At 46.8% G+C, this 12,628-nt stretch overlaps 1 protein-coding gene across 1 annotated transcript; it reads right to left on the bottom strand.

Moving 5' to 3' along the window:
* Positions 1–1,557: 1,557 nt before the first annotated feature.
* Positions 1,558–10,375, bottom strand: LOC140421386 (uncharacterized). Its single transcript, XM_072506058.1, has 3 exons — positions 10,007–10,375; positions 9,413–9,470; positions 1,558–3,025 (listed from the first exon to the last, which is right to left on the bottom strand). The coding sequence occupies exon 3, from the start codon at positions 2,680–2,682 to the stop codon at positions 1,696–1,698; it is 987 nt and encodes a 328-aa protein (XP_072362159.1). The 5' UTR covers positions 2,683–3,025; positions 9,413–9,470; positions 10,007–10,375; the 3' UTR covers positions 1,558–1,695.
* Between the last annotated feature and the right edge of the window lie 2,253 nt (positions 10,376–12,628).

The raw sequence follows: 12,628 nt of genomic DNA, 5'->3' as shown, positions 1-12,628 counted from the left end.
CCTTATTAATCAAGAACCTATCTATCTCGGTCTTAAAAACTCAGTTAATTGGCCTCCACAGCCTTCTGCAGCAAAGAGTTTCACAGATTCACCACCCTGTGGTTCAGGAAATTCCTCCTCACCTCTGTTTTAAAGGATTGTCCCTTTAGTCTGAGATAGTGTCCTCTGCTTCTAGTTTTTCCTACAAGTGGAAACATCCTCTACACATCCACTCTATCCAGGCCTTGCAGTATCCTAGAAGTTTCAAGAAGATCCCCTCTCATCCTTCTAAACTCCAATGAGTACAGACACAGAGTCCTCAACCGTTCCTCATACGACAAGCACTTAATTCCAGAGATTATTCTTGTGAACCGCCTCTGGACCCTTTCCAAGGACAGCAGTCCTTAGATACGGGGCCCAAAACTGCTCACAATACTCCAAATGGGGTCTGACCAGAGCCATAAACAGCCTCAGAAGGACATCCCTGGTGTTGTATTCTAGCCCTCTCGACATGAATGCTAACATTGCATTTGCCTTCCTGACTGCCGACTGAACCTGCACGTTAACCTTAAGAGAATGGTGGATAAGGACTCCCAAGTCCCTTTGTGCTTCTAATTTCCTAAGCATTTCCCCATTTAGAAAATAGTCTATGCCTCCATTCCTCCTTCCAAAGTGCATAACCTTACACTTTTCCACATTGTATTCCATCTAATGGAACATTTAACATTTCTTGTTCGCCACGGTTGTATCACTTTTCCTTTTGGAATTTTGTTCCTTAATAGAACCTATATTTGTTGTATAAATGTGAAATAAAAGTCACAAAATACCCAGAGGACTACAGGCTGCTTTCCCCTTTGAGAGAGAAAGCAAGAGCGAGAGCGAGCTGACTGGTGGTGATTTAATCTGAGGGTCACCACACCTCAGGTGAGGGGTAATGCTGATAAGGCCGGGCCTTCATGGCTAACCTCAACCGGTGTGGGAGTCGAACCGTACGGTTCGCCTCGCTCTGCATCACGAACCAGCCGTCCAGCCAACTGAGCTAACTGACCCCCTGGTAAATATGTAATAATTCCTAAAATATTAGCTGTTCCCTGTCTCCCACCAGTTTCCCAGTCCACCTCAGACAACTTGCCCCTCAAACCCAGATAGTTTTCTTGTGTAAGTAACACCCAGATAAGTGAGTAACACCAAGATATTTTGTTTTTTAAATTTAGAATACCCAATTCTTTTTTTCCAATTGAGAGGCAACTTACCGTGGCCAATTTATCTACCCTGGATTTTGGGGGCGAGACCCACTCAGACATGGGGAGAATATACAAACTCCAACAGGCAGTGACCCAGAGCCAGGATCGAACCCGGGTCCTTGGCACCATGATCCAGGTAAATTAAACCAAAAAAAAAGGTAACCCATCTCCATGGCACCATGGCATGCTTTGGGAGGTTCCAAACAGAAATAGGAACTAAATATCTTCAAACTTCCAAACACCCTTTCACTCTGTGATCCTTGTGCAATGTGAAGCCAGGTATTAGTAACAAGGCTCAAAGAGCATCAGCCCACTGGAGGCAAAGTGGTGAGACCGGCCAGTCCAGCAGAAAGAAACCCTCCGACCATCCCCCTGACCACCTGTCAGAATGAACAAAATGCAGTCCTGGATGCAGAGCAGAAACAATAACAACAGAATCCAACCCCTGTCATCAATTGTGAAATTGTTGTTGTCACAGCAGATGCGATGAAACATGCAATCCCGTCTCACATCGAGAGGTGGTCGGCGTCTCCCCAGTGCGAACTCGCTGGTGTCTCCGCAGGTTTGATACTTGACTAAATCCTTTCCCACACCGAGAGCAGATGAATGGTCTCTCCCCAGTGTGAACTCGCTGGTGTCTCCGCAGGCCGGTAACTTGAGTGAATCCCTTCCCACACTGAGAGCAGGTGAATGGCTTCTCCCCAGTGTGAACTCGCTGCTGTTTCCGCAGGCGGGATAACTGACTGAATCTCTCCCCACAAAGAGAGCAGATGAACGACGTCTCCCCAGTGTGAACTCGCTGGTGTTTCCGTAGTATAGATGCTTCAGTAAATCCTTTCCCACACTGAGAGTAGGTGAACGGCCTCTCTCCGGTGTGAAATCGCTGGTGTGTCTGCAGCTGGGATCCTTGAGCAAATCCTTTCCCACACTGAGAGCAGGTGAATGGCCTCTCCCCAGTGTGAACTCGCTGGTGTCTCCGCAGGTTGGATCCTTGAGAAAATCCTTTCCCACATTGAGAGCAGGTGAATGGCCTCTCCCCAGTGTGAACTCGCTGGTGTCTCCGCAGGTTTGATACTTGACTAAATCCTTTCCCACACTGAGAGCAGATGAATGGTCTCTCCCCAGTGTGAACTCGCTGGTGTCTCCGCAGGCCGGTTACTTGAGTGAATCCCTTCCCACACTGAGAGCAGGTGAATGGCTTCTCCCCAGTGTGAACTCGCTGATGTTTCCGTAGTATAGATGCTTCAGTAAATCCTTTCCCACACTGAGAGCAGGTGAACGGCCTCTCTCCGGTGTGAACTCGCTGATGTGTCCGCAGGTGGGATCCTTGAGTAAATCCTTTCCCACATTGAGAGCAGGTGAACGGCCTCTCCCCAGTGTGACTGCGTCGATGAGTCTCCAGCTGCGATGGGACTCCGAATCCCTTCCCACAGTCCCCACATTTCCACCGTTTCTCCATGTTTTGGGTCTCCTCGTGACTCTCCAGGTTGGACAATCAGTTCAGAACAGGGTATGGTCTCTGCCCACTGTGAATGTTGTGATGTTTATTCAGGCTGTGTAACTGGTTAAAGCTCTTTCCACAGTCAGTTGAGTGGAACACTCTCACTCGGGTGTGTGTTGTGTGGATCTTGGTGCTTTTCCAGTCACACTGATGTTTGAAATCTTTAGCTGGCAGTTCGGGCAAACGTTTCTCCTTCTAGATTCAAAGGCCGGTGATATTCAGGTTAAAGGGAATCAAGTGACTGTCAGATCGAGACGTAACATTTGAGATTTCTGTCTGTAATTCCTCCTCGTCTAATATCCTGTAAAAACAATTTACAAAATTCATCACTGTCAGTACAGGACAGAAATTCAGAACACACAATTCTAATTTCTATGTCACATTTTTTCCTCTCTCTTATTCCCTGAAAGCTGTAAATCTCCATCCCACACACTCCCTCCATTCTCACTCTGCTGTATCTAACATTCACCTTCCCTATTCTCTGAAGGTGCTGATTCAGGCTTATTGACAGACCCAAGCTCACAGATTCCTGTCCAGGAGATCACAACAAATATGAGCTGCAGTCGGCCATTCGGCCCATCGAGCCTGAACCATTCAATGGGATCATTGGCTGATCTACCACAGCACTGTTTTCCCACACTATCCCCCATATCCCTCGACATCTTCAATATCTACAGGAGGACACAGAGAACCAAGTGGCGTGGCATAACAACAATCTCTCCCTCAATGTCAGCAAAACTAAAGAGCTGGTCATTGACTTCAGGAAGCGAAGTATCGTACACATCTCTGTCTGCATCAATTGTGTCGAGGTGGAGATGGTTGACAGCTTCAAATTCCTAGGTGTGCACATCACCAACAATCTGTCCTGGACCACCCACACCGACTCTACGACCAAGAAAGCACAACAGTGGCTATACTTTCTCAGGAAACTAAGGAAATTCAGCATGTTCACATTGACTCTTACCAACTTTTACAGATGCACCACAGAAAGCATCCCATCTGGCTGTATCACAGCCTGGTATGGCAACTGCTTGGTCCAAGATCGTAAGAAACTTCAGAGAATCGTGAACACAGCCCAGTCCATCACACAAACATGCGTCCCATCCACTGACTCCGTCTACACCTCCCTCTGCCTTGGGAAAGTGGGCAGCATAATCAAAGACCCCTCCCATCCAGGTTACTCAGTCTTCCAACTTCTCCCATCAGAGAAAAGTCTGAGAACACGCACTAACAGGTGCAACAACAGTTTCTTCCCCGCTGTTACCAGACTCCTAAATGATCCTCTTATGGACTGAACTGATCTCTTCACACATCTTCTCTACTGAGTAGTAATGCACTCTGTATGCTCACCCCTTGCCTGTGCATTTATGTAGGTCCTGTGGGTTTATTTCATGTATGGAACGATCTTTATGGAATGTCTGCAGAACAATACTTTTCACTGTACCTCGGCACACGTGACAATAAATAAAACCAATCAATCAATAATCTCTCACCGTAACCTAACCCCCGTAGTCCAGGTATCGTGGCGTATCGTTTTAGTAAACGTATATTGCACTCCCTCCAAGGCCACAATATCCTCCCGAAGGTGTGGTGCCCAGAATGGCTCACAGTTCTCCAAGTGGGGTCTTACCAGGGTTTTATATAACTGCAGCATAACCTCTGTGACTTCATACTCCAATCCTCTGGATATAAATGCTAGCATTCCTTTTTGAAGATTTCTGCACTTGTTTGGGGCTTTTTAAGGATCTGTGCACCTTCGCCATCCACTGTACTTAACCTCTTTCCATTTAGAAAGTCCTCTGTTCTTTTTTTTTGGGTTCAAAACGGATAACCTCACACTTGATTACATTGAATTCCATCTGCCACAAATTTGCCCATTCACCTAGTCTGTCAATATCTCCTTGCAATTTTATGCCATCGTCTGAGCTGCCTACAATGCCACCTAACATTGTATCAACAGCAACAGTGAAGAGGCCTTTCGCCCATCAAGTCTGCACAAGTCAGAATACAGGAGGGAGATTGAGAACCTAGTGGAGTGGTGCAGCGACAACTATCTATCCCTCAATGCCAGCAAAACTAAAGAGCAGGTCATTGACTTCAGGAAGCAAAGAACTGTACACACTCCTGTCAGCATCAACTGGGCCAAGGTGGAGATGGTTAGCAGTTTCAAATTCCTAGGGGTACACATCTCCAGAAATCTTTCCTGGTTCACCCACGTCGACGCTGCCACCAAGAAAGCACAACAGCGCCTATATTTCCTCAGGAAACTAAGGAAATTCGGCATGTCCACATTAACTCATATCAACTTTTACAGATCCTATCATCACAGTTTGGTATGGCAACATTTCGGCCCAAGACCGTAAGAAACTTCAGAGAGTCGTGAACACAGCCCAGTCCATCACACAAACCTGCCTCCCATCCATTGACTCCATCTACACCTCCCGCTGCCTGGGGAAAGTGGGCAGCATAATCAAAGATCCCTCCCACCCGGCTTACTCACTCTTCCAACTTCTTCCATCGGGCAGGAGATACAAAAGTCTGAGAACACACATGAACAGACTCAAAAACAGCTTCTTTCCCGCTGTTACCAGACTCCTAAATGACCCTCTTATGGACTGACCTGATTAACACTACACCCCTGTATGCTTCACCCGATGCCGGTGTTTACGTAGTTACATTGTGTACCTTGTGTTGCCCTATTATGTATTTTCTTTTATTTCCTTTTCATGTATTTAATGATCTGTTGAGCTGCTCGCAGAAAAATACTTTTCACTGTACCTCGGTACACGTGACAATAAACAAAATCCAAATCCAATCCAACACTGACACACGAAAAACACCTGACCTACCTACCGAACCCCATTTGCCAGCAGTTGATCCAGAGCCTTGAATGTTATGACGTGCCAGTCTTCATCCAGGTACTTTTTAAAGGATGTGAGGCAACCCGCCTCTACCACCCTCCCAGGCAGCGCATTCCAGATTGTCACCACCCTCTGGGTGAAAAGGTTTTTCCTCAAAACCCCCCTACCCCCCTGCCCCTCACCATGAACTTGTGTTCCCTTGTGACTGACCCTTCAACTGAGGGGAACAGCTGCTCCCTATCTACCCTGTCCAAGGCCCTCATAATCTTGTACACCTCGCCCCTCAGTCTTCTCTGCTCCATTGAAAATAACTCACGCCTATCCAACCTCGCTTCATAACTTAAATGTTCCATCCGAGGCAACATCCTGGTGAATCGCCTCTTCACACCCTCCAGTGCAATCACATCCTTCCTGTAATGTGGCGACCAGAACTGCACACAGTACTCCAGCTAATAATAATAATGACAATCTATATTAGTGTCACAAGTAGGCTTACATTAACACTGCAATGAAGTTACTGTGAAAATCTCCTCGTCGCCACAGTCCAGCGCCTGTTCGGGTACACAGAGGGAGAATTCAGAATGTCCAATTCACCGAACAATGTGTCGTTACCCATTTAGAAAATAGTTTGCCTCGATTCTTCCTTCCAAAGTGCATAACCTCACACTTTCCATATTCTATTACATCTGCCACTTCTTTGCTCACTCTCCTAACCTGTCCAAGTCCTTCTGCAGCCTCTCCGCTTCCTCAACACTACCTGTCCCTCTACACATCTTTCTATCATCTGCAAGCTTAGCAACAGTGCCCTCTGTACCTTCTTCCAGATCGTTAATGTATTGAATAGTTGTGGTCCAGCACTGACCCCTGTGGAACACCAATAGTCACCAGGCTGCCATCCTGAAATAGACCCCTTTATCCCCACTCTCCGCCTGTCAACTAATTCTCTTAACCATTCAAGTACCTTGCCCCTAACACCATGGGCTCTTATCTTTATTTTGCAGCCTGTTGTACAGCACCTTGTCAAAGGCCTTCTGGAAACCCAAATGGATCATATCCACTGGCTCTCCTTTGTCTAACTTCCTTTTTACCTCCTCAAAGAATTCTAACAGATTTGTCAGGCATGACCTCCCCTTGATGAAGCCGTGCTGACTCCGTCCTATTTCACAATGCACTTCCAAGAACTCCGGAATATCATCCTCAACAATGGACTCTAAATCTTATCAACAATCAAAGTCAGACTAACCGGCCAAAAATGTCTCATCTGCTACCTCTTGCCTTTCTTAAACTGGGGTGTGACATTCATCACTTCCCTGTACCCCGGGAGTCCCTTGACTCCAGTGATCCCTGAAGGATCACCACCAATGGCCCCACAACCACCGCAGTTATGTCCTTCGGAACCCTGGGGTGTAGTCCACCCGGACTGGGTGTTTTATCCACCTTCAGACCTTTCAGCTTCCCCAGCACTTTCTCCTTAGTGATGGCCACTACACTCACCTCTGCCCCCGACTTTCTTTCCTCCACTCCCAGTTTTCTCATCCCTCTCCTCTGTTGGACCGCCCTCCTTGCCCCTGGATTTGGAGCATCTTGTGAAGGCACTGCTGGAAGTACTGCTCCAGTGCTTTTGAGGTGCCTGCTCTAGGTTTTCCAAGTTTCTGAAGCCTTTAGAGGGTAGAAAGAATGAGGGATAGCCAAGAGCTCATGGAAAATAATGGCATGCATGGTTTCACCAGCGCTGCCAATACAATTGATGACCTAAGCAGTCAATGGCCCATCCCACTGAGAGCAAAGTGTGGAGGGGAACTCATCAAGGACAGAGAGTCAGTCAGTGCTCACTGGAGGGAACATTCTGAAGATTCCCTCGACCGAGACTCTGTCTTTGGCTTCAACGTCCTCAAATCCATTCCACAGTATCCTCTCCGGCTCAGTCCCTGTGGTACCCCGATCTGGAGCGGAGTGAAAAAGCCATTCAACAGCTGAAAAACAACACGGCCTCTGGAGCAGAATGAATCGCTGCTGAAATTCTGAAGCATGGCGGGGTTACACTCCTGGCACAGCTACACAATCTCATATTCCTCACCTGGGAAGATGAATGCATGCCAGGGATCTCAGAGACACTGTGACTATATTCAAGAGAGACAAGTCTGATTGTGGTAATTACACAGGCGACTCCCTGCTGTCTGCCACAGAGATCACTGCCAGGATCCTCCTCAATGATCTCCTCTTCGTGGCCAAAGAGCTCCTTCCAGAGTCACAGTTTGGTGCCTCATGAAGGGAGAAAACCTAAGACGTGATCTACACTACTTGACAAACCCAAGGAAAACACAAGGAACAGCACCAATCGCAGTTCTTGGTCTTTTCTGACCTCACAAACACACTTTACACCGTCAAAGTGATGTTTTATTCAGTATGTTCTTCAAATTTGGCTGTCCTCAGAAATTGGCCACCATCCAGTTCTGGTCACCTCATTTTAGGAAGGATGTGGAAGCTTTGGAAAAGGTGCAAAGGAGATTTACCAGGATGTTGCCTGGAATGGAGAGTGGGTCTTACGAGGAAAGGTTGAGGGTGCTAGGCCTTTTCTCATTAGAACGGAGAAGGATGAGTGGCGATTTGATAGAGGTTTATAAGATGATCAGGGGAATAGATAGAGTACAGTCAGAGACTTTTTCCCCGGGTGGAAAAAACCATTACAAGGGGACATAAATTTAGGTGAATGGTGGAAGATATAGGGGGGATGTCAGAGGTAGGTTCTTTACCCAGAGAGTAGCGGGGGCATGGAATGCACTGCCTGTGGAAGTAGTCGAGTCGGAAACATTAGGGACCTTCAAGTAGCTATTGGATAGGTACATGGATTACGGTAAAATTATATAGTGTGGATTTATTTGTTCTTAAGGGCAACACGGTAGTATTGTGGATAGCATAATTGCTTCACAGCTCCAGGGTCCCAGGTTCGATTCCGGCTTGGGTTACTGTCTGTGTGGAGTCTGCACATCCTCCCCGTGTCTGCGTGGGTTTCCTCCGGGTGCTCCGGTTTCCTCCCACAGTCCAAAGATGTGCAGGTTAGGTGGATTGGCCATGATAAATTGCCCTTAGTGTTGGGTGGAGGTGTTGACTATGGGTAGGGTGCTCTTTCCAAGAGCCGATGCAGACTCAATGGGCCGAATGGCCTCCTTCTGCACTGTAAATTCAATGATAATCTATGATTAATCTAGGACAAAGGTTCGGCACAACATCGTGGGCCGAAGGGCCTGTTCTGTGCCGTATTTTTCTATGTTCTATCCTCCGCCTGCACAATGATGACACACAAGCCATGATTCTCATAAATGGAAACACCCCAGGCACTATCTCAGTGAAGACTGGGATCAGACAAGGCTGTGTCACTGCACCAACCCTCTTCCCCTTCACGGTAACACAGTTGTTAGCACTGTTGCTTCACAGCACCAGGGACCTGGGTTCGATTCCCACTTAGGTCACTGTGCAGAGTCTGCACGTTCTCCCCGTGCCTGCGTGGGTCTCCCACAAGTCCCAAAAGACGTGAGGTGAATTGTAAGTTGAACTGGACATTCTGAATTTTCCCCCAATTTACCAAACAGGCGCCGGAGTGTGGCAACTAGGGGATTTTCACAGTAACTTCATTGCAGTGTTAATATAAGCCTACTTGTGACAATAAAGGTTGTTATTGTTATTATGGTGTTCATTAATTCCAACCTTGTTGTGAGAAATTAAATTCTGAATAAAAATCAAGTGATATCAATTTGTGTTAATCATAGTTAATCACTGCAGTGTTAAAGTAAGCCTACTCATGACACAAATAAAAATTATGATCTCACCTCCGGCAAATTACCAGCGGGTGTGGAGATAATCGACAGGACAGGAAACCGACACCACCTTCAAAACAAAACCAGAATCAGTTCAACCTCAGACATTAAGCTCAGTTTGCAAATGTCTGATCTGTTAAATTCATCCATCTCCCTTAATTCTATAACCATTAATACTCTCATCTCACAAACTTCTATGAATCTCAGTTTTTATAGTTTCTATTGACAGAATCTGAACAGAATTCCAGATTTCACTATATTTTCTGTGAAGTGATTTCTGACTTTGCTCCTGAACAGCCCAGTCTCAGTTAAACAAATAAATATCACTGATTTGGACATTTAAATGGTGACAATTGCTTTACTCTTAACTGGTTATGTAACAGTATTTCAAAAACATAATAATTTGAGTAAAACTCTGCAGAAGCTGGAAATGTGAAGTGAAAACAGAAAGTTGTGGAAATCCTCAGCAGGTTTGGCAGCTTCTGTGAAGAGAGAGAAAGAGAGTTAACATTTCCAATGCAATCTGATTCTTCTTCAGAACTGAGTGTTTGCAGCATTGTGATTTCATTTGCCAAACATACTGAATGTGAATTTTGTGGTTCTTACAGATATCTGGCTGTAAATCTGATTTCAGACCTTCCTCTGAACACTTTCCAACCTCAGCTCCAGCTCATTGTCCTTCACTAAAGACCCGGATAGAGAATCGCCGCCACAAAATGGCGGCGGCCGCCGGGTGACCCGGGTGTTGTCACCGGAGCGGAAACCCGCCCACTGCCTCTTCCCGTACTAAGATGGCCGCCTTAGCGCTCTGCTCCAAGAACAAAAGACTCGACTTCCATTCCCAAGATGGAGGCGGTTGCCCCGGGGTCTGTCATCGGGGAGGAAGCCCCGCCCACTCCCTCTTCCCTAACCAAGATGGCTGTCCCAGCGCTCCACGCCAGGAACAAAAAACCCGACTTCCATTCTCAAGGTGGTGGTGGTCGCCGGTTGCCCCGGGACTGTCACAGGGGAGGAAGTCCCGCCCACTCCTTCTTCCCATCCTAAGATGGCCGCCCCAGCGATCCGTTCCAAGAACAAAAGACCCAACTTCCTTTCCCACGATGGCGGCCGGCTGCTGGGTAAATCCAGACCCGGATTACCTTCTTCTTATTGGTCGTGACCCGCCGTCAATCACTCCCCAGCCATTGTTAGCTGGAGCATGCGCAGTGCAGGTTGAAGCTGGACTCAGGCGGGTGAGTGGAGGCCTCAATCCCCCAATAAGACCCATTGGTTTTATTGTCAGTCTGCAGACAGGAGCTGGACAACTGAACCCAGGCAGAGGAGAGGGAGGGAGAAAACTGGGAGTGGAGGAAATAGATGGTGAGATGGGTTTGGATTTCAGCCCAGGGAGGAGGGAGAGTGTGTGGGACTGGGATTTCCAGCTTTGGGGGAACAAGAGAGGGAAAAATGTTCCAGAGGAATTAGAATTGTCTGTTCAGAATTTCTATCCTGGACTGACAGTGATGGCTTTTGTGAACTCCTTTTACAGGATATTAGAAGCCGAAGATTGGCTGACAGAAAACTCAAACCAAACATCAAGATCTGACAGAGTCACTCAATTCTTTAGAACCTGAATATCACAGTCTTTGAATGTGGAAGGAGTAATGTTTGTCTGTTCAGTTTGTTGGAAAAGATTTCAAATATCAGTGTGATTGGAAAAGCACAGAGACCCACACAGACAGTGAGTGTTCCAGTGAACAGACTGGAAAGAGCTTTAACCAGTTACATAGACAGAAAAACCATCACACCATTCACAGTGGGGAGAAACCGTCCATGTGTTCTTGTGTGGATGAGAGTTCAACTTGGCATTCAACCTGGAGAGACACAAGGACACCGGCACCATGGAGAAACCGTGGAAATGTGGGGACTGTTGGAAGAGATTCAGTTACCCTTCTGAACTGGAAATGCATCGACGCAGTCACACTGGAGAGAGGCCATTCACCTGCTCCACCTGTGGGAAGGGATTCACTCAGACATCCAGCCTGCTGACACACCAGTATGTTCACACTGATCAGACACCTTTCAAATGTTGTGACTGTGAGAAGAAATTTAAAAGTAAAAAGTATCTGTTGAGACACCAACTCATTCACAGTGAGGAGAAGCTATTCACCTGCTCCTTGTGTGGAAAGGGATTCACTGCTACATCTAACCTGCAGAAACATCAGCGAGTTCACACTGTCAAAAGACCTTTTAAATGTCCAGACTGTAGGAAGTGCTTTAAAACTTCCGGGGAAGTGACCTGTCATCAACGTGTTCACACTGACGAGAGACCATTCAGATGCTCTCACTGCGGGACTGGCTTCAGGCGATCATCTGAACTTACTGTCCATCAGCGAATTCACACTGGGGAGAGACCGTTTACCTGCTCTGTGTGTGGGAAGGGATTCATTCAGTCTTATCACCTACTGAAACACCAACAAATTCACTCTGATATAAAACCTTTTAAATGTTTTGACTGTGAGCAGAGCTTTCGAAGCAGCAATGGCCCAGTGATGCATCAGCGAATTCACACTGGGGAGAGACCATTCATAGAACATAGAACAATACAGCGCAGTACAGGCCCTTCGGCCAACGATGTTGCACCGAAACAAAAGCCATCTAACCTACACTATGCCATTATCATCCATATGTTTATCCAATAAACTTTTAAATGCCCTCAATGTTGGCGAGTTCACTACTGTAGCAGGTAGGGCATTCCACGGCCTCACTACTCTTTGCGTAAAGAACCTACCTCTGACCTCTGTCCTATATCTATTACCCCTCAGTTTAAAGTTATGTCCCCTCGTGCCAGCCATATCCATCCGCGGGAGAAGGCTCTCACTGTCCACCCTATCCTACCCCCTGATCATTTTGTATGCCTCTATTAAGTCTCCTCTTAACCTTCTCTCCAACGAAAACAACCTCAAGGCCTTTCCTCATAAGATTTTCCCTCCATACCAGGCAACATCCTGGTAAATCTCCTCTGCACCCGCTCCAAAGCCTCCATGTCCTTCCTATAATGCGGTGACCAGAACTGTACGCAATAAATTCACCTGCTCTGTGTGTGGGAAGGGATTCACTCAGTCATACAACCTGCTGAAACACCAACAAATTCACTCTGATATAAAACCTTTTAAATGTTTTGCCTGTGAGCAGAGCTTTCAAAGCAGCAATGAGCTGATGATACACCACAAATTCACACTGGAGAGA

This window comes from Scyliorhinus torazame, chromosome 5, assembly GCF_047496885.1.
Source record: "Scyliorhinus torazame isolate Kashiwa2021f chromosome 5, sScyTor2.1, whole genome shotgun sequence".
Classification (NCBI taxonomy): Eukaryota; Metazoa; Chordata; class Chondrichthyes; order Carcharhiniformes; family Scyliorhinidae; genus Scyliorhinus; species Scyliorhinus torazame.
The sequence above is the reverse complement of the archived record's forward strand: the minus strand, read 5'-3'. Positions and strand labels throughout refer to the sequence as shown.